This window comes from Salarias fasciatus, chromosome 19 (genome assembly GCF_902148845.1).
Source record: "Salarias fasciatus chromosome 19, fSalaFa1.1, whole genome shotgun sequence".
Classification (NCBI taxonomy): Eukaryota; Metazoa; Chordata; class Actinopteri; order Blenniiformes; family Blenniidae; genus Salarias; species Salarias fasciatus.
Genome location: NC_043763.1, coordinates 22255558 through 22278401, shown reverse-complemented (window position 1 = coordinate 22278401; position 22844 = coordinate 22255558). Strand labels below are relative to the sequence as shown.

Sequence of the window (22844 nt, the reverse complement as noted above, 5' to 3'; positions counted from 1 at the left end):
TGAATAGCGGTGTCATCTGCAAAGTGACGAAAGTTGGTAAAGTCTTCAGACCTTAACAAACCTACATGTGGCTCATAGTTGCATAATAACCATAATATAGCTGACCAAGTATAAGCACATGTAACCATAGAAATTAAAGTGTTTACTATGTGTCACTCAAATGTTTTAACAAATCATATTTTGATCATTTTGATGGTAAAACCTGCAGATAAAAGCTTTATAACTCAATCTTATATAATTAACTTTCACATAATGCAGTCCCATATGGACTGTGTGACTTCAGCATTTACGAGGTGACATTGCTTAAAGTCTTGAATTTAATCACTTGAATGAAACATGCTGTAATTTCAGGCAGCCACCAGCAGAGTTCAGTAAATCAACATACTGTATACTGTGCTGCATTTTCCAAAAGGCCTCACGTCTGTGGCAGGCTATGCAGGAACAAAACTCATTATTTCATTGATCCATCCATCTTCCACCGCTTATCCGGGACCGGGTCGCGGAGGCAGCAGTCTCAGCAGGGATGCCCAGACTTCCCTGTCCCCAGACATTTCCTCCTGCTCTTCCGGGAGGATCCCAAGGCGTCCCCAGGCCAGCCGAGAGACATAGTCTCTCCAGTGTGTCCTGGGTCTTCCCCGGGGTCTCCTCCCGGTGGGACATGCTCAGAACACCTCCCCAGGGAGGCGTCCAGGAGGCATCCTAAAGAGGTGCCCGAGCCTCCTGAGCTGGCTCCTCTTGATGTGGAGGAGTAGCGGCTCTACTCTGAGCTCCTCCGTGGTGACTGAGCTCCTCACCCTATCTCTCAGGGAGCGCCCAGCCACCCTACGAAGGAAACTCATTTCAGCTGCTCGTATCCGGAATCTTGTTCTTTCGGTCATGACCCAAAGTTCATGACCATAGGTGAGGGTGGGAACGTAGACTGACGTAAATTGAGAGCTTTGCCTTGCGGCTCAGCTCCTTTTTCACCACAACGGATTGATACAATGACCGCATCACTGCGGCCGCTGCACCGATTCGCCTGACAATCTCACGCTCCGTCCGTCCCCAACTCGTGAACAAGACCCCAAGATACTTAAACTCCTCCACTTGGGCCAGAGTCTCCTCCACCGACCTGGAGGGGGCAGGCCACCCTCTTCTGGTTGAGGACCATGGCCTCGGATTTGGAGGTGCTGATCCTCATCCCTGTCGCTTCACACTCGGCTGCGAACCGCCGCAGTGCATGCTGGTCCAGGTTCTATGGAGCCAACAGGACAACATCATCTGCAAAAGGCAAAGATGAAATCTTGTGGTTCCCAACTGGACCCCCTCTGGCCCCTGGCTGCACCTAGAAATTCTGTCCATAAAAATGATGAATTATGAATTATTTCATTTCATTTAATGGAAACGAAAACATAAAATAGAGCTCCTACAAGTAAAATATACAAGATGATATTGTTCTGACACAGCTTTTCAAAAGTTATCCACTCATTTCATCTACATTTTCTCTCTCTCTCTCTTTCTCTCTCTCTCTCTCTCTCTCTCTCTCTCTCTCTCAATTTCAATTCATTTCAATTTAAAGAAGCTTTACTGGCATGACAAACATACCTCAATCAATCAAATCAATCAAATTTTATTTATATAGCACTTTACAACAACCTGGGTTGATCAAAGTGCTGAACATGAATAAAAAAAACATAAGTTAAAAACAAATATATATGAAATATGTCAGTTCATTACATAAATTAAAATCTCAACAGTCGAAGGCTGACCTAAACAAATAAGTCTTTAGCCTGGCCTTGAACAGGGGCAGGTCCACGATGGAGCATAACTGCAGAGAATACCTTCACATTGCCAAAGCGTTACATAAAAAAAACGCAATATAAACACACAATATAAGCATCTCTCTCTCTCTCTCTCTCTCTCTCTCTCTCTCTCTCTCTCTCTCTCTCTCTCTCTCAGTGTATCATGATGATTTACCTTTCAGGTTATTGAAGTTTACTGGAAATGTTTTGTCCATTGTACTTGCTGTGTCTGTATCCTGTTAGGGAATCTGATGAGCCTGTGTCCTTCTTTTATTTCAACTTTATATTGTTTATGTTTATAGGTACATTTGGCATGCTGAATATTTCAATTAAAAAAGACTGACCGTTTGCATGCTGGCAATTAAGTGTTTGTGCCACAAGAGGGCGCTCCACTCAACAGAACTATTGCCTGATATTATTTTTACACACAATTACAATCTGATATGAAGCTCATTCCATGAAGTATTTCATTGGGTTTATACGTCAACTACTTTCTTATAAAGTCCTTGGGTTTCTTATTTTTCACCGCAGATGAAGTTCAGCATTTCTGGTAAACATGAGTTCAAGTATTTTGAGATAACTCCACTTTATTGCGGTTGAAAGGACAGTAACATTAATTTAGCCAACATAGTTCCCCAAACACTAAAAACCCTCCAATCTGATCATCTTGACAAATAACACCAACTTTACCAAATAAATGATAACAGCTTCATGGGGGATACATCTGCTTCTTGTGGATGATTGATACAAACTTGGAAGTAAACCATCCAAAGCAGGAATTGTACGAATTCCCACTAACTTGAACGCACCGTGGTTAAGAGGTCAACCTGTCTGACCGGAAGCAACGTCTGTCTGTCCCTGTCCCTCCTGTCCCTCCTCTCCAGACAGGACTTATGGACTTATCCCAGGAGTCGTCTGGTTTCCTGGCTTCATGGAGGCTTTAACCATCAAGAATTGGAGTCAAATCGAGGTTATGTTAAGTAAAAGTTTAAAAAAGAGAAACAGAAGCAACCCACTTTTTTAAACTGGATTACAGAGAAAACACAAGGAGCCTCAGGGAGAACATGCAGATTCATTCAGCTTTGATAAGGTGAGTTTAAAATTTCAAAATATTTATTAAAAATGAAATTGTCTCTGTTTCTGGCTTTATTGTTATGTTTTGTGGTGCTGAGACGTTTTGCCTTTTAGTAGTTGGATAATGATGCAGCAGGAGGGTCAGCTAAGCTAGCTAACTAGCATTAGCCTGAAAGCCATGCTATCAAGGTGGGTTAGTGAAAACCTGCAGAATGGAACAGAGGAGAAGGTTTAATGGCATTTCACTGAATTTTGAACAAGAAGGTTTCATCCAAATTGTCTTTCCGTGGATATTTTTGCCATTTTCTGAAGTAATTGTTGATTGTTTTTTGTTAATTTTGTTCACTGTACAACAAAGCAAAACTTTAAATATATATAGCGGCTGTTAATTATGGCACCCTTTTTTTTTTCTTTACCCATCCGGCTCACTCAAAGTGAAATACAGCTATTTGTGACTCCTGAAGTAAAATGTGTTTGACACCCTCCATCTACCTTTTTTGGCTTGCAACTAGATATCCTAAACAGTTTGTACTTCAAGGAAGAACCACATTTGAACAAGGCGTATGCGGTATTAAATGAACATGTCAACAGTCTAGAAGATGCATCATGATTTGTGCCTTGGGATTTCCAATAGTCTTTCTTTTGCCTCTAAATTCAGTAATGGTGACTGTTTTTTTTTCTTTCTTTTTGCCCATCAAATGAGTGAATCTGCAGCTTCCAGAACATGTGGTTACCAGGACTGTCCTAATTAGTTGATCAGTTTTCTGAAATTGTAATCTCTATTTTTCTGAATTTGCAGAGCATTGATTCACATTTGCAATAGAATGAGCAGCCATAATTTAAGCCATTATCCATTTTATTTATTCCATACATATTTAAAAACTTCATTTAATATCTGGTGGATATGATTAAATGCATGTTCTTCAGTTCAGTTATCTTAATTTCCAGCAATTCTCTTTGCTCTTTACTCAGAATTAAGAGCTCCAGGGTTTACATGGGTGAATGTGTAACATGGTAGAGAATATGGATTTTTGTGATCATAACTGCAATCAATTGCCCATCTTGACTGAAAAGGGTGTGAGTTATATTATTTTACTGTTATTTTACTTGAGATCAGATTGTGCTGTATTTGGCCCCGATGTACCATGAATTTGACACGGCTGATGTTGATGATGCTGTGTGGTTTGAATATGTTCTGCAAGGAGATGCATCTTTTGCATTGAGAGAATGAACCCCACAGATTGTAGTTAAAAGAAAAATGTCTTCATTTCTTTATTTGCTGCAGTCTAAAGTCAAACCACATTTTTGCAGAGTGAACACGGTTGTCACTTCCTGTGCAGACACTTATTTGCAGCTTCGGTTGACATAGAAATGAGAGTTTTCCAGCTGTTTGTGCTCGGAGGTGCAGAGCAGAGGAGGTGCAGGTGCATTCAGTGAGGCTGTGGTGAAGCTGAAGGTCGTTTTCTCATCTCTGAGCAGAAGCTGCCGACCACATCCTCTCCCCCGCTGTCGCTCTTCACTCCTCCGCAGAGTTTCACTGCACAAACAACCGCTTTGACCTCTTTCTGTGCACACACAACAAGACGGCTTCCTGCACAATGCAGGCTGGAGACACGCTTGTGTGAAGTGAAATGGTGGATTTACTTTAAATAAGCCCAGTGAAGCTTTCCGAGCAGATATAAAGAAACTGACTTCTCAGAAAATGTACAAATAAGATGACTCCATCTCTGGAAAAAGTGATTTGACATGAGAAAGGAGAGGTGACGCTACTGCAACATAGTCACTTTTCACCAATTAAATAATTTTAAATCACTAATTTCAGTTGAGTAAAGAGGCTTGATCTTAAGTACTGGAGTAAAAACCAAAGCCAGAATTTACCAAAATCTTCTTTTATTTAAAGACAAATCAAGTAAAGAAGCATTTAAGAAAACACAGAAAAGCAGATAGAACTGAAACACATTGCAAGAGTGTAAGATTGAAAAGTAACTGAGCAATATTTTTAGAGAGAGAAAGAACTCCTGTTGGTTTTTACTTCACTGCTTTCCACTTGATCTCTGCAACAGACAGAAGGGAAACTTTATATCACAACCTTTATCTCACGTCTTATTCAAAACTCTTTTTTTTTTTTTTATATCCTGTAATGTGTCGTCGCCGTAAAATATGTTCATTTCTAATGTTGAGTCCTGGATTTTAGTCAACGCTGGGTTGAAGTCCAAACGGTGATTTTTAAATTTCTTAATAGCAGACAGAACATAACGAGAACCGAGCTCAAAGCTACGCTGCAGGATGCAGCAACGTTCACAATTTTTTTTTTCATTTCTCTGTATTTCACACCAGAAAGTATCATTAAATTGCTTTATGTTCAGTCGTATTTCTTTTTAATATAGATCTTTCATCATGTCCACAAACAAAGTGAAACTTTAAAGTTAAAAATTAAAGGTTATTATTTTACCAGTCTAACTAAAATTAACTGAAATGTGTTTCACAACTTCATGTAGACTATTGTAAAGAAATAAAGTTATATTTTGATGCCTTTGGCTCTAACAGGAACTACGACTACTTGTTTAATGTTAACATTGCCATTGAATAGTGTGAAATACAAAGCAGTGATATTTTTAAAAATGAAATATTTCATTTTTGGTTCCATTTCTTTAAATATGTATTTGAAAAACTTAATCGAAAACGTGGATTTAGTTTGTTAACACACACACACACACGCACACACGCTGCCTCTTTTGGACAAACCTGAAGTTTCCACAGCAGAAACAGCACAAAGGCTCCGTAGATGAAGCCCTTCGCTATCAAAGCGCCGTAGGTCAGTTTGGCACTTTGAGTGATCTTCAAGTATTTTTCTGCAAAAACAAATTTAAGACATGAACGACTTATTTTCTGATTCAGTTGCACTGTTTAAAGTGATAATCATTTGAAGGATGTGCTTACGTCTGGGTCTATCGTCACCTGGATGGAAAAAGAAAACAGAGTTTAGAAAGGAAATGATGTGAGCATTCAGATTATGTTGCTTCAAGCAGCAGCTGACCTTTGACCCCGTATATGGTTTCAGGGTATGGGATGGTCTCTTTTCCGTCGAAGAAATGGACCTCACAGGTGAATTTTTTGGCACGGTTGTGCCATTCTTTGGCGGGCACGGTGAGCCTGCTGGTGATCGTGTATGAGCCATTGCCCCACTTGGCTGAACTATTGCCCCACGTGGCCTCGCTGTCCGTCACCACATCATATCGGCGCTCCTCGTCGTTGACCTTCCAGATCACGCTGACGTGGTCTGGGTAGAAATCTGACGCCACACAAACCAGAGTCTTCCTTTTTTCTCCCTGGTACGGTGAAGGTTTCAATATTTTGACTGTTGGAGGAGTTACATCAAGTGCTGAATCTGTGAGGACAGAGAGGAAAGAAAAACAATCATGTTGTTCTTCGATATTTCACTGAAACTGTCAGTTTTGCTCTTTTTCCAAAGTACGCTTCATTGAGGCTGTCACAGTTAAAAAAATACCCATCATGAAACTCTTTCCTCGAGAATTAACAAGTCTTCACTCAATACTGAAACGATCTTCAAAGCTACGATTTACATTTTTCCCAAGTGTTTAAAAGTCACAGTGGAGAAAAAAAATAGTTAAACTACTTTTCTGAAATTAATTTGAACTTGTTTAGTTTGAGCTCGAGAGTGACATTTCTGACATTAACGTGATGCTTTTTTCACCAAAACCTTCAATGTAGTCATTTTACTTTGTAAAGGTCATACCTGTATGGAAATACTCAAAATAAAACTCTTTTTCCACTAGAACTAGCTTTATGAAGTCTTAGTTAATTCAAAGTCAATTCTCAAACACTCACTAAAGAGTCCTTTATGAAAGTATTTTACATAAATCAGACTGTTTTATCCTTCCCACAGTGCACAAACGAATTTTAAAATATTTTCAGTGGGAATTAAATTATGTTTACATTTTCTGCAACAAAACTTAGAATTTCACTTTTTTTCTGCAGTTACCTTTTTGAAAACAAAGACAAAATGTGAATTATTTTGTTATCTTTCTTACCCAGAACTGTGAGTTTGGTGCCGCTGCCAAAGTAAGCCGGGTTGTAGTTGTTCACACTGATTCACAGCTGCAGTAAAAACTATTGAAGCTTTCAGCTTGTGATATCTTCACTCTAAATTTTGAGTTTAGTCCTGAGAAGATCTATTCAATTCAATTCAGCTTCTCACGGTGGATGCAGAATGGATTTTCTTAGGCTGACACAAACTGCGACACCTCTGATGCTTCAATATTCGTCTTTTCAGAATGTTTTCACACACAACGAAGCTTCTTCAAGCGGCTTTAGTTTGAGTTTTCTTACCTAAAACTGTGAGTTTTGTTCCAGCTCCAAAGTAAGCCTCGCTGCTGGAGCACAGAGGCTTTCCACTGGTCCAAAAACCACCTCCTGCTTGTTTCTCACGTTTTTTTTTCTTTTTTCAAAAACATCTTACATCTAACATCTGCTCACTGTTGACTGAAGTTTTTTCTTCTCATTTTTACACTTTTGACATTGATTCATGCAGTTCTTTATGATAATATGAGTATTCTTTTTTTTAATCCTGACATTTTTTTAGCTGTTTTACCTTCACAGTATGACTGCATCTGCTAGGATCCAGTGTAGCTTCATCTCTTTCCATAATTTCATCCAGATGATGGTTTTATTTATTTGTTTACACACTCAGTTAAAAATACAACATCTGATATTATAGAATTTCAATAAGATTGGATATTTTTCCATTTTATTGACCTGTGGTCAGATTCAGGACAATTCTTTGGTTTAAAAATGCTTTAAAAAAAAAAAACCCTCAACTTTTCAAAAGATAATCAAGCTTTTTAGAAACACCTGGATCATGAGCCTGAATGTGTTGTTGTTTTAAGTTATTTCTTACTTGAAACAGTCATGTTTGGACTTCAAAACAAGCCTCAGATCCTTTACAGCTGCTGGAGATGTCGCCCTGGTAATGTCTTTTTCTAATTATTGCATTTTTTAAAAACCACAGTAAACCACACATGTGCAATATAAACACTCTAGAATTCACTTTTTGTCCCTCTAGATGTTATTTTAGCACTTAGTTGAACTGATTGTGCATTTTAAGGATCTGAATTTCATTAAAACACTCTGGATATGAACACTTTGACACGGTCTCCGTCACGATTTGATCGAATGTCTCACTCCTCTTTTTCCTCGAGTCTTAAATGTTCTTTTAATTCAGTCCAATTCCTTTTCTTTTACTGGTTACTTATTACAGTCTATGTTTTTCCAAGCTGTAACTCATAACTTTCACTGATGGGTTCCAGAGAGTCAGTTGTGGCGTCTTACTTACCGAGAACAGTCAGTTTTGTCCCTTGACCGAAATAAGCTTCATAGTTGGCACAGAGCTTCAGCCCCACAACAAAAATCCCCGAGCGAGCTAACAGCCTGAGCGCAGCTACTTTATTAATCAGAACTCTGATTAGATTAAGACCCAGAGAAAGTTGTCATTTTTGATCCTTACCTAAAACGGTGAGCTTTGTTCCTCCACCGAAGTAAGCTTCGTAAGAACCAGAGTCACAGTGTTTCTGATTGCTGCAGAAAACTGCTTTAACGCGACAACTTCGCCCTTTTCTGCTCTCATCGCACACAAACTGGAACATTTCAAGCCTTTTCTTCTATTTCAGCTGTGATCATTACAACTATTTAGCATGCGTTGTTTTAAATCACAACTGTTCTCTTTCGATAAATATTAAAGACCTCTGACTTTAATCAGTTTAACGCACCTCTGATCTAACAAATCTTTTATTTCTTTCATTCATTCTTCAATTCTGAACCTAAAATCAGCTGTTTTACTCACGTTTAAAGCAATGTCTTAATGAAAGAATACATGAAAGAGTTATTTTTGTGCAGGAATTGTCATTGGAATATGTTTGCTGCTGATCCTCATTAGTTATAGAATCAAATCAAGATATTTACCTAAAACGGTCAGTTTTGTTCCTTGGCCGAAGTACGCTTCGTTGAGGTTGTCACAGTGCAACAACACCCATCGTGAAACTCTTTCCTTGAGAATTAACTTGAGAAAATCTTCACTAAATACTACAACTATCTTCAAAGTGCATTATTGAATATAAAGTGACATTTATAACATTATCGTGATGCTTTTTCACCTTTAAAAAAAAATTTCATACTTTTTTTGTAAAGTGTAACATGATATATCATGTTTACGACTAATCCTGAAGCCTAAACTGAACTCAGTATTAAAGTGAGATATTTACCTAGAACTGTGAGTCTGGTTCCTTTTCCAAAGTACGCTGGTTCAGTGTAGCTCACAGTGTTCACTCTCACTCTAATATTCATCATATTCATCATTCCTCCTGATTACACATTTTTCCTCCACTTCAACATCCACATTTCTACAATGTGAAGTTCAGTGGAGACGAGAAGTGGTGAGAGGTTAAACTTACCCAGAACAGTGAGTTTTGTTCCACTTCCGAAGTAAGCTTCACTTCCAGAGTCACATTGAGTGAATCCAGTCGTCAAACTCTTCAGAACGATTTCCTTTAAACACGTTTGAAATCCACAAGAAGAAGATGATTTAAACTTTAAGTCTGAGCTTGATTATCAGAGGTCCTTTCAGTGACATTTCAGTATCTGAACTGTGTTTTTGACTCCAGAGGTTCCCTCCATCCTCCTAACAAGTGCCCCATGCCGCACGTCGCCGTCTCCACAGTGTGTTTCAATGGCAGGAGGTTTTTGTACGGCGGCTCTATGGGGTTGTATCACCGTGGCCCCCTGTCCCCACGGTGAAAAAACATCACACAAAAACCTGCCAGTGTTTTCCTCTGCCTCCTCCCTCCTGCCTCCATATCTCAGCCTCCATCTGAGAGCTGCTGTGCAGCTGGAGCTGACGGAGGCCCGACCGGGGCCGCCGCCTCGCCGCTGCTATTTCTGTGACTGCTAAGAAAAGAAAAGTGCGCTTTGTTTGTGTTTGTTTGTTTGCTTGCCGGCGGAAGTGACGCCTCTGCTGGTCACAGCTTTTCATCCAATCAGACAGCTCCAGTCTCAGATCTACGTGGCTGATGATGCTACCGGTGAAAGCTTTCGGTGTCTCTGGCTGTGTTCACACCAAAGCATTTGGCTCGACATAAATGACGTGGTGGAGCCGGTAGCGACAGTGTGAACACGTTTTTCACGTTGGAGCGACCTACTTGTGGGTCCAGCCAGGGCCGCCTCGAGGAGGAGGTCCGAGGTCGGCACCGGCTCGATCTGCATGCGGTGAGAACACGGTCGCTCCCCGGGTCCAGCTCGCTTTCCTCGTTTGCCACACTTTTGTCCGTGTGAGGCTTCCGTAACGCACAACACGGACTGTTATTCTGAGCGCGCACGTCGAGCATGGCAGAGAGTCTGTGCTTCCTTCTGAAAGTCGGCGATTTGTATGGTCTGCAGAAAAATCATGTACAACAGAACAACCGTTCTTCTGGCTGCGTTGCGTCTGCAGAACGGAATCACCGCAGCACCGTCTGCGGTGTCTCTGCAGTCCGCTGGAGGAGGTTGCCAGATATGTCGATCTGGTGCCATAAACCCGTTTAACTCAATAGAAAGCAGCCCAAACTGCCATCTCGGTTGAAAATGCACGTTAAAACCGTATTTGTATAATTAAAAAAAACACTTCATAAACACATAATCGTTTCATCAACCCGTCTGACGTGTTCAAAAAAGAAGTTTGATTTGGCGGAAACCCGTCCAATCTGGCAACACAGCCGCTCTGGTCAGAGAGCTGTTTTGTGCAATTTTGGAGCTGTTTGACTTTCCTGCAGTGACGAGGTACAAAACCGTTCATTCTTCTGAAGCGTATAATAACTACATCATGCTGTTTGTTCTGTGTTCTACCAGAAGAAGTAAAAAATAGATTATTAAGGCAAAAACACGACACAGTTTTTATTTTGAAGTCACTTATTTTGGAACAAGTATCGCGTTTCCTTCCGGCACCCGACTTGCTTCTGTCTGGTTTGACACCCCTTCGGTTCGACGCCGGTGAGAACACGATTCAGTTATTTATGAGGAGGCTGATTTACAAATTCACACTTCCCAAAAGGGGTCCTGGCTCGACTCAATTCGGTGTGAACACAGCCTCAAACTGCTGTTTGCATGTTCTCCATGAGCTTTACGAGCTGTGAGGATTTTCCTCCAGGAGTTCTGGAACAGACTTGGTTTATTGGAAACTTTAATATCAGGGGTGCCAAACATGAGGCCTGTGGACCAAAACTGACCCTCAAGAGGCTTCAGTCCAGTCAGTCAGACCACCAAGAAATCTGCTCAAACTTTAAAGGAAGCAGCGATTTTTGAACAAATTTCTAAAGATAAGCCGACACAACACTGAGACCCTGAGGTCATGACAAGCAAAATAGATTTAACCTTAGTTGTGTTTTCATAGTGAATTCATAAAAACATGTTTTTTTGGACATTTTACTGTATTTTGCACCAGAAGGTGTCAATATTTGTGTCACTGTATTATATTCATTGTTGTTTTTCCAAACATATCAACATTTTCACCACGTATACTGTGCCCCACAACAAAGAAAAGCTTTAAACTTTAAATTGAAAGGTTAATATATTTTACTGACTTAAACTTATACAGCAGAGCAATAGCAGGCTCTGTTCTTGTTTTTATTTCAGTGTCTTTCACTGAGTTTGTACGTCAACATTTTGTTAGTTTGACTGAGCGATCAGATTTTCGTGTTACATGAACGCCGACGAAAAAATGTGGATTGATGTGATTTTCTACACATCAGGAGCATAATCTGATTCATTTAATTGGCTTGGATTCAACACTGGGCATAACTTATTGTGTTGATTAGTAGGGATGGGACGAGATCTCGTGTCACGAGATCTCGCGAGATCGCAATGCCGCGAGATTAAGTACGTTTATATAAAGGCAAAAACTCTTTATTAACTGGAATATTGACGGAATGATACATTACAAGGCGCACAGCCATATAAACACGTGCAAAACCCTGAATATGCTCATATTCATATTTAAAAATCCGGTCGAAAAGGACATGAAATACTGTTCTGCGCATGTTCTATCTGCAAGGAATCTTGGTCTTTTGAGTCCACAAACTACTTGTGATACAGTTTAATTGATACGACGTAAAGAAAATGTGCGGAAACGGTCGTTCAGTTCTTCTCTTTTATTGAAAAAACGGTGCATCGCATCAATGCACATTTTACCACGTCTTACCGGCTCACACTCTTTTTCGAACAGCATGCAGAGAGAGCCTGCAGCGGCTGCGGCGCCCTTCTTCCTCTGTGGTGTCTGTGTAAAATAAGGTTGAACATGCAAACAGCGCACCTAGTGGCATGAAGTGCAAATGCAGTCATGGCGTCGTCTGTGCGCCGCGGTTTGAATGGGAATAGGGGAACGAGGCGGCCGCCGAGGGCGCAGTGTAGAGCGGAGGGCAACGTGGCCGTACAAGGGGCACTCCGACCCGACACTCCATGCTCCGACGCTGCATGTGAGTACCGCGCTGCCCCCCCACAACCTCAGCACCAAACCCCCCCCGCCGTCTCGTGTCGTCTCGATCTCGTGGACTCAATCTCGCGAGACATCTCGTCCCGTGAAATTTGTGTCTCGTCCCACCCCTATTGATTAGTTATTGATGTTTGATCAGACAGTTAATGGATGTATTATGTGTTTAATGGCAGATAGATTTCAGTTAATGATCCTGATGAATGATTAAATTATAATGTTTTATTTGAGGTTATCAACCCATCAACAAACCTTCACTGTTACTTTCAATGAAAACCAGTTCTTTACTTAAAGAAAAAGTGGGAAAAAAATGGATGGCAGCGTTCAGTTTAGGCAAATTGTCAAAGTAAAAATCATAAACATCAGCCTGTAGCTGTTTCACTTTAATGTTTCACTTTACCTTATTTGACACTGAAAACATTGTTTCATTGAAGTTATTGGCATTACGCTGTCAAATTTAATTTTCTTCAGTGAAAACTGTCTAAATCGATCAGTTCTCTCCAGTGAAAGATTGACTCCACTGTTTGATTTAATGTCTTCTTCAAGCAAAACAATTATTGGTTTTGAAGAAAATTAAAAAAAAAAAAAAATGCGAACGTAATATTCTATGAAGTGTTCATCTAGTTATGTATCTTAAAAGTGGTTCACGTGATATGAATTGTAATAAATACTCTAAATTACTAATTAATTACAGCAATATTAGCAAGTTGAATAGATTAGTTGGATAATTGGATGTTCATATTGAACTTTAACTTCATTTATTCTATGAAAGAAATATATATGTAATCCTCAGCATATCCAGCAGAGGTCAGTGTGTTATAACCTTTTGATTTCTTGATCTCGTCAATCTTGGCACAGAATAAAACTGGAGCCTTGATGCATGTGGAAACAAAACTGTGGAAAGAAAAATAATCTGAACTCGAGAAAACGAGCCGTGCTGACACCTGAGCATCTTTTAATCTGAGCCGATCATCTCTGTGGTGAGGCAGAAACATGTCAGGGGAGTTGGTGGGGGTTTCCACTCTCTCTTCATGTCAGTTAGTCAGAATCATGAGATGTGTAGATCATTTCTCTTGTTGAATCTGAGTTCAGAACCAGGAAATTACGACTCATTCCAACTTTAATGTCTTCTAGCCAAATTTCTACTTGAACTAGTTGATCAGTATCATTTGGTTTCATAGATTTGTGAATCATCTGCTTAACAGTGGGGATGAATGGAGTGTTTCCTAATAATATGTAATACAGGGAGTATGTACCCAGATCCAGGGTGGAACTGGACCCAAAGCCAGAACAAATCTCTGTATTTAGTTTGATTTCTGAACTGCAGATGGCGCCGTTACAACACAGCCAGTGAAAATGTTACTTTTTGTAACTTGTTGCTTCACTTTCGTGTTCATAGTGGAGACGATATCAAAGAGGATATAGTATTTCACTTAATGTTGTATTTTCATCTCTCTGATCCAGGTGTCGATTGTGAGTTATATTTTGAGTTGATGGAAGAAAAAACCCCTGTTGTTGAAAAGTAATAGTTAACGGTAGTAAACCTGCTTTGATCCTGTGCTGTCTGGGTTTGGAGTTTCCTGTCGATGTGTGGTTATCTTCCAGCTGGTTCTCTTGTTTTTGTACAGTAGAGTCAGTGTTTCTGATCATTGTGCATTCTTGCAGCACCAAAATATTCACCAGTGTCTTCTGAATGTTTGAGGCTGAGCAGGTGAAGATGAGCCTCTTTCTCTCCGTCTCCACTCACGTTGAAGTGTCCTTCAAACGGCTTCTCCACATTAAAAATCTTAGAGTAGATGTAGGCCACCAGCTTCAGTGACGTGTCCCCCCGCGGGCGCTGATACCACAGAATTGTGTCATAGCTTGAGATTTTATGAGAGAAAGTGAGGCTGGCTTCACTGCCTGGTTTACAGAATAATTGTCTTGGCTCCTGCGACACTTGGCTTTCTTTGTTGAGGTAAACTCCTGTATAGAGATGAAGAAAAAAGAGACACTTTGAGCAGTGTATGGAGAAAATTTGTTGAATTACAGTGAAATTGCTGGGAAATGACAATTCAGATTGTAGTTTGTGGCTCAAAAACAAAGACTGAATAAATACCTTTAATCCAGAGCGCAGAGAGTACAGTGATGAGGAGATGGGATGGCTTCATGTTGAAATGTGATGAACTGACTCACCACACTTAGTGAAGTAAGAAAGAAGAAGGAGGAAACAGTGGAGAGGAATCAATGTGAGGCTGAGACCTGCCCCCTCTGAGGTCAGCCTCTGAGTTTAGGTTTAATTTTGTAGAAGCCAGTGTTCCAGTCAAGACCACCTAACCTGAGACCGAGTCGAGACCAAGTAGGGGTGTTTAAAAAAATCGATTCGGTGATATATCACGATATGATGTCACGGGATTCTCGCATCGATTCAAAATACGTCCATATCGATTTTTAATTATGTATTTACCCGGCAAATATCCATTGCAGCGTCTTTTTATGTGCTGCACTTTTACTCCTGGCCACTAGTTGGCAGCACACCACACCAAGAGCTTTGCAGAGCCTCCAGTCCGCCAGAGGAAGAACAGCATCTCGCGAGAGCTCTCCCGGGTGGTTTCTTTACACTACCGTCTCGCGGTAATTGGATCACACGACAGTCTCCCGTGGCGGAGGAAGTGGGAGACGCTCCGAGGAATATTTATAAAGCCGGAATCTGGACGCACTTTGGCTTTTACAACAAGGACGGAGGGACAGATAAGAGCCACGCCATTTGTAAAATGTGCTTTGCAAAAGTCAAATACCGCGGAAATACCACCAACCCACATGCATTTGAGCAGGATGTCCCCATGCAGGACACCCTGAGGGCTCTGGACAGCGGTGTGAGGGACAGGCTGCGTCCCCCCAGGTGTGAGAAGGAGCGTTGCCTCCTCAGCAGGTCCTTCCTCCCTGCTGCCATCAGATTCTACAGCCAGCACTGCTCCAACCAGTCCAAACACCACACACTGTTCTAAATGACACTCCTGTGTATTTGTCTTTTCATGTCTCTCACATTTTTCTATAATATTGTACATATGTCTGTCCTATATGTATATTTAAATACTATGTAACTCATGTCTGTCATTAATATTATAGTTTACATATGTGTTCTCTCTTAAATGTATATTTAATTTACATTTGATTTATATCTGTTAGTGTATATCTTATTTCTTTATATCTGTCTGAAACTTATATTTAAATTATGTCATTTAGTTTGTATCTGTTATTTAATTATATTTATCCTAAATTTATAGTTAATTTTTCTATGTATGGTTGGACCTTGTAAATTCTCACATTTTGCATTTCTTTTCTGTTTCTTTCTTTTCTCTGTGCTGCTTAACATTGCAATTTCCCCCTGTGGGACAAATAAAGGAATTTCAATTCAATTCAATTCAAGGTTTTACAATGATGGCACTTTATTTTCTCAAAACATGTTACATTATTGAAGGTGTATGTAGCTTTTATTTTTCATTTACTGTTTAAATGAAAAAGTAGCCTGCAACTTGTTTGCTGTTAAATATAGTTGCTTGAGTACTTCTGTTGCATTTGGGATAAATAAAATGTGTTTCATACAAGTTTTCTCATGAAGTACTACTAATTTACAAATTAATTGTTCCTAAAGTATCGCAATAATCGTCATGAACATTGGTATCGGGATATATCGAATCGTGACCCATGAATCGTGATACGAATCGTATCGCCAGATACTAGGCGATACACACCACTAAGACCAAGGCCTTGGAATTGTGGTCTCAAAGACTCACAACACTCATAGCAGTTCATCCAGAACAGATGAGCTTGACTTGTTTGTGCTGGATTTCCCTTCGTGAACAGTGTGAAGCATCCAGACCCTTCAGGTCTTCAGGTCTTTCCTCAGTGTTTCAGAGTGAAAAGCAGATTTTCGTTCCTGAGGAACAAACTTGCTGAGGCACTCGATTCAGTTAAGTCAAACCTTATCTATTCAGGATTTGACTGTATTTATTCTCGCTCTTACTTGCTTTTTTTTTTTTTTTTTTTGCTTTGTGTTAATTTATTTCTGTTCTTATTATTTTCATTAGTGTAGATTCTGCACAGTGCTGAAACCGTTCTGAGGAGATCTTGGTGGTTTCCTGTCGGTAATACTGAGGTGTATAAGAACGGCCTCTTTTTCATACGAGTTTAATCTAAGAACACCCCAGATTCTATTGAACCTAAATTGTATCTTATTTTCAGCAATTTGGACATCTCTGGTGTCATCATGTGTCTGTAAAAATGAATAAAAAAATGAGATGACAAGTTAGAAAGTCAGTAAAACCAGAAAACCTGATGTGATTGTTGGAGATTGTTTGACTTTCTGCCCCAGATTCAGAGGGGGGATGAGGAGGGGCGAGGCTGGGAGGAGTTTTTGTACAGAGAGCGCGGATGTTTGAGGTAATGTGATACCCCGACTGCACAGAAATATGTAGCAGTGTGTTCCAGCAGTTTGACATCTCGAATGGAAAGGGTACCATTGGGTTTTCCTGTATTCAAATCTCCATACAGCTGGAAATGCTTCTTGAACGCCTTCTCCACGCTCTCGTCATCAAATTGACCGTATCCATGTCCAACGAGTGTGAGCGCCGTGTGTGAGGGCAGCCTCTGGTACCACAGCATCACTCTGCTGTCGCTCTGTTCATGGCTGCATATCATCTGGACATCAACACCTGGATTTAAGATGAGATCGGAGGGGGACTGATGGACCTGGACCTCCAGAGAGAAACCTGCAGACACAGACAAACCTCAGTACCAAAACAGTCTTTAAATATGATTCATGGATTCAGATGAGCAGTACCTATGAGATGGTAGAAAACCAGGAAAAGCATCATTCTGGTTCTTCCTCTCATGCAGATGAAACTGAGTGAAACAGGAAACTGCAATGAAGATTGACCTGAACCCACAAAGGGGAAAAACACACAAAGCACAAGGAAGTGACGAAGACGCCACATGACAACAGAGATGCAGTGACATTGGTGGAAGTAACAGGTTACAAATACCCAAATATTTTTTGAAGTAATATTTTGCATCCTCATTGCAGAAACACCCTGACACAGAATGTGATTTCTGATGGACAGTTTTTGTCACTGATTTTAAGGAAATGTAAATATGTAATGTTTAACAACATAGCAATTTCGACACAGTGACCAACATTGCTGATTGATAATACATACAATACACATCATGACATTAAACATAAACATTAACTTATGTTTCATTAAACTCTCCCGTAATCAAAATAGTCCGTCAGAAAATATTGTTCCCCAGAAACGACTCCTGTGCTTCCCACAGGTCCAGTTGCATGAACCCTTCTGAGCCATAAATTCCAATGTGAACATCAACAGGATGTCTCAGTACATTAGTCAGTTCTGACCTGGTGCAACACAAAACTCCAACCACAACACAGGTGTGAGAGCGTCTCACTTCATTCCTCCCTGAAAACCTCAGATGACTTAAGACGATACAGTTTTTGTCAAGTTGTGACGGGACTTTGTGTTGCTGTGTTTCTCGAGCTGCACAGTAATAAACTGCACTGTGCTCCTGCTTCAAATGTGTGAGAGTAAGAAAGCCCTTCATCTCTCCAGTCCCGCTCAGATCTCCTGACAGATTGAAGTCTCTCTCATACTGCTTCTCCATTATGTGGACTTTATAGTTCAGTTGTCCGATGAGCTTCAGAGTGGTGTCTCCAGGTGAGCGCAGGTACCAGAGCATCACTGTGTAGTCTGTCTTGTTGTGGCTGCAGGAGGCCTGCATGCTGTCTCCAGGACGTTTGATGAGTTCAGGAGGAGAGTGACGAACCTCCAGAGCTAGAAAACCACCTGCTCAGAAGAAAGGAACAGATTTGGTTACACTGTGATCACAGATCAAGAAAAAACACTTTTGCTTGAAAAATTTAGAAGATTCTGTAAGTTTCTACCTGCAAGACAAGAAAAGAGAAGAAAAATGATCATTTTCTTTCTCCTTAGAATAGCAAAGCTTTTCTCTGAACTCAGTTGAGACTGTGCAACAGGAGTTTCTAGTGACTTTCTGTGTATTCAGACTGGATCAGCAGTCAAACCAGGGGGAGGGGCAGACAGCCCACCTTGAAACGACTTCATGCATTTCAACCATGATGCATCAGGAAAGAATATCGGAGAATGAACATTTTGTTAATTTTTTCAGATTGTTATGTTTACAAAAACTCTTAGTAAAGTAATCAGACAGATGTGAGCAGCTGTTTGTTGCAACACATAACGTAACAGGCATGCTCGGAAAGCTGCAACATTTTGAACTGATCACTTGTGCTTTTTGCACGACATCTGACTGGATCATAAACATTATTTAAACTATGCATGCACAACACACACGTCATACATAGCTCTTGTACACATTCTCAGTTGGTGGATAATAACTCCGCAGTGTCATGACTCCCAGCCCAGATTCTCGTTGGCAGTTTTCGAGTTGACAATCCCCAGAATAACAATACATCTTTCTCATCTGCCCATACAAATGTCGTGTCATCGCCATTGTTCATTTTTATCTATTTTATGTTGATGTAAGAAAGCTTGTATCAGCGACAGTGAAATGTTTCTACGTGCTTCCCGTTATCTCCTTCCCAGAAGAACAGAATATAAAACAGAACCTAAAAGATTCTGTTTCCCTGTTCATTTGACTGTTTTGAGACAGTGAAATGGAGGTTGAAGTTTTTGCAAGAACAAATGTTTTCATATATACACATACACAGACATGTTGGTGTTTACATGCACATAATCTGTCAAAACACAGAACCTTGAAATGAATTGGAGGAATCCAGACCCAAGTGGAACAAAAATGGATTATATATTGAATTATTATGACCATACTGGTGTTCTGAGGTGTTGGCAGGGTTGCTGTTTATTTTCCATTCCCTAAAGAGAAGAAAAATGCCAGAATGATAACTAAAAATGAATGATGACAGTGTTTATGTACTCTGTCCTGTTTTGAGAGCTGGATGTATATTTTGAGACTCAGCTCCTCCTGCTGGAGAGATACAGAAGCCACATGTTGACCCTTTTTTTAATTTCTAATTTCAAATATTTTTTATTGGTTTTTGCAATCGTCATTTGTAATGAACATAGAACCAAAAAACAAAACAAAAAAAGATACAGGAAAAGAAGGGTGAGACAGCTGCATTTCAATGTACATGGTAACAGAGATCAAATAATAAGTGTAAGTAATGAGTTGTTGCCTCCTGCTCGTCCTGGAGCTGCAACCTTTTGACACTCAGCCTGTGACTGAAGGAGAGAGAGGGCGAGGCAAGCAATGCTTTTTGGACACAGGCGTTTCCTCTCTCCTGCAGCTTCCCAGAGGTCTGCTTCATGTCCTCTCCTGTACACTGCTGTGCTTAACCACACCTGATGCTGTACGGTGGGAGGAGTTTAGGAGTCCTGAACCCCTCTGAGGTGGCATCACACAGACATGATACACGCTGACGCCATGCTGACTGCTGCTGTCGATTGGAGTGCCGTTTCATGACGGTGACATACAGCATCAGTGTCACCATCCAGATTTAGTCTGGCCCTCCTCACATGTGTTCCTCTGCATGTCCAGCATCGTCTTATTTAGGCCAAGCTGAGCATCGACTGGAGTCAGCCACCTTTGTGAAAATCTAAACAAAGGTATCACTTTATCCCTTATAGAAAAAACTGAACAGAGAAAAACGAATTTCTGAAATCTCAAAATTAAACACAATAAAAAAAACTGATGTTATGATTTGATGTGAGCTTTTTCTTCAGTAATTTTCATGGTTTGTCACAAAAGAATGGCTAAATATCTGAAAATACTTAAAGATGGAGTACCTCTTACCTCCATAGATGTACATACAGCAGCACCTCCACAAGATGGCGATGCTTCAGGAACGTCTCTCAACAGTCAGTGCAGCGTCATCATATATTATGAAGATGATATCAAAAAGGAATCAGTACTTCACTTAATGCTGTGTTTTTTAGCTCTCTGATCCAGGTGTTGATTGTGAGTTATTTTCTGAGTTGATGGAGGAAAAAACCCTGTTGTTGAAAAGTAATCATTAATGGTAGTAAACCTGCTTTGATCCTGTGCTGTCTGGGTTTGGAGTTTCCTGTCGATGTGCGGTTATCTTCCAGCTGGTTCTCTCGTTTTTATACAGTAGAGTCAGTGTTTCTGATCACTGTGCATTCTTGCAGTACCAAAATATTCACCAGTGTCTTCTGGGTGTTTGGGGCTGAGCAGGTGAAGATGAACCTTGTCTGCTCCGTCCCCGCTTACATTGAAGCGGCCTTCGAATGCCTTTTCCACATTAATATTCTTATAGTACATGTAGGCTACAAGGTTCAGTGATGTGTCCCCCCACGGGCGCTGATACCAGAGGATTATGTTGTAATCTTTGATTTTATGAGAGAAAGTGAGTTTGGCTTCACTGCCTGACTTCAAGAATAATTCTCTTGGCTCCTGTGACACTTGATTTTCTTTGAGGTAAACTCATGTAAAGAGATGACGGAAAATGAGACACTTTGAGCAGTGAATGCAGAAAAACTGTTGGACAGTTTGTGGCTCAGAAACAAAGACTCAATAAATACCTTTAATCCAGAGTGCAGAGAATACAATGATGAGGAGATGGGATGGCTTCATGTTGAAGTGTGATGAATTGACTCACCACACTGAGTGAACTAGGAAAGAAGAGAAAGGAAACAGTGGAGAGGAGTCAACGTGAGGCTGTTTTCAGACCGGCCCCCTCTGAGGTCGACCTCTGAGTTTAGGTTCAGCTGGGTAGAAACACCTGTTGCAGTCAAGACCACCTAACCTCGAGTCCAAGAAAAACAAAGCCTGTTCTGCCGAAGTGCTGCACACTTCTGTTGTGGGTTAACTTCCATCAGCTTTATTTATTTGTTTTTTGGTTTTTTTTTTTGCAGTTGCATTAACCCTTCTGGGCCACCGTATGAACATTAACAAGATGTGTCATTACCAGGGTTGGGAGGGTTACCTGAAAAATGTCCCTAGAGCCAGTCTCTGTGTCCGGGGATCGGGTCGCCGGGCACCCTGCCGTCGGCTGCCACCCAATCCACACTGCACCCGGCCCCTACGGTTCCCTCGGTGGGTGGTGAGCCCACCGGAGGTCAGGCCCACGTCGTCCCTTCGGGCTGAGCCCGGCCGGGCCCCGTGGGCAAAGACCTGGCCACCAGGCGCTCGCTTACGAGCCCCAACCCCAGGCCTGGCTCCAGGGTGGGGCCCCGGCTGCGCCATACCGGGCGACGTAACGACCTTTGTTCTTTTTCTAATCATAGGGGGTTTTGAACTGCTCTCAGTCTGGCCCGTCACCCAGGACCTGTTTGCCATGGGAGACCCTACTAGGGGGCATAAAGCCCCCCGGCAACATAGCTCCTGGGATCATGCGGGCTCTCAAACTCCCCCACCACGTTAAGGTGGCAGTTCTAGGGGGAGCCTCTGGATTGGCAGACCGGGGTGGTGGTCCCCCTGTTTAAAAAGGGGGACCGGAGGGTGTGCTCCAACTATAGGGGGATTACACTCCTCAGCCTCCCCGGGAAAGTCTATTCCAGGGTACTGGAGAGGAGGATCCGGCCGATAGTCGAACCTCGGATCCAGGAGGAACAATGCGGTTTTCGTCCTGGCCGTGGAACAGTGGACCAGCTCTATACCCTCCATAGGGTGCTCGAGGGTTCGTGGGAGTTTGCCCAACCAGTCCACATGTGTTTTGTGGATTTGGAGAAGGCATTCGACCGTGTCCCTCGTGGTGTCTTGTGGGGGGTGCTCCGGGAATACGGAGTCCGGGGCCCCTTGTTAAGGGCCGTCCGGTCTTTGTATGACCGGAGTAGGAGTCTGGTCCGCATTGCCGGCAGTAAGTCGGACCTGTTCCCGGTGCATGTTGGACTCCGGCAGGGCTGCCCTTTGTCACCGGTTCTGTTCATAATCTTCATGGACAGAATTTCTAGGTGCAGCCAGGGGCCGGAGGAGGTCCGGTTCGGGAACCACAGGATTTCATCTCTGCTTTTTGCAGATGATGTTGTCCTGTTGGCTTCATCGAACCCGGACCTACAGCATGCACTGGGGCGGTTCGCAGCCGAGTGTGAAGCGACAGGGATGAGGATCAGCACCTCCAAATCCGAGGCCATGGTCCTCGACCGGAGGAAGGTGGCTTGCCCCCTCCAGGTTGGTGGAGAGACCCTAGCCCAAGTGGAGGAGTTCAAGTGTCTTGGGGTCTTGTTCACGAGTGGGGGACGGATGGAGCGTGAGATTGACAGGCGGATCGGTGCAGCGGCTGCAGTGATGCAGTCGTTGTATCGGTCCGTCGTGGTGAAGAAGGAGCTGAGCCGAAAGGCGAAGCTCTCGATTTACCGGTCAATCTACGTTCCCACCCTCACCTATGGTCATGAGCTTTGGGTCATGACCGAAAGGACAAGATCCCGGATACAAGCGGCGGA

General features: G+C 41.7%; 1 protein-coding gene across 1 annotated transcript; it reads right to left on the bottom strand.

Moving 5' to 3' along the window:
- Positions 1 to 4723: 4723 nt before the first annotated feature.
- On the bottom strand, positions 4724 to 17270 carry LOC115407186 (uncharacterized). The gene is made up of 9 exons (XM_030117534.1): positions 17210 to 17270; positions 16822 to 17138; positions 14135 to 14224; positions 9649 to 9800; positions 9134 to 9186; positions 5893 to 6243; positions 5796 to 5813; positions 5601 to 5707; positions 4724 to 4909 (listed from the first exon to the last, which is right to left on the bottom strand). The coding sequence occupies exons 1-9, from the start codon at positions 17259 to 17261 to the stop codon at positions 4889 to 4891; spliced, it is 1161 nt and encodes a 386-aa protein (XP_029973394.1). The 5' UTR covers positions 17262 to 17270; the 3' UTR covers positions 4724 to 4888.
- Between the last annotated feature and the right edge of the window lie 5574 nt (positions 17271 to 22844).

Bases quoted from the DNA above. Each gene is read 5' to 3' on its own strand.
- LOC115407186 (XM_030117534.1), bottom strand. From the start codon at position 17,261: ATGAGAGGAAGAACCAGAATGATGCTTTTCCTGGTTTTCTACCATCTC. The intron at 9,801-14,134 runs GTGAGTGGAGAC...TCACAGAAATAG, and splicing joins CGTTTGAAGGACACTTCAAC to CAGCGGCGAGGCGGCGGCCC. The intron at 4,910-5,600 runs GTTTGTCCAAAA...TGTCTGTTGCAG, and splicing joins TTCTGCTGTGGAAACTTCAG to AGATCAAGTGGAAAGCAGTG.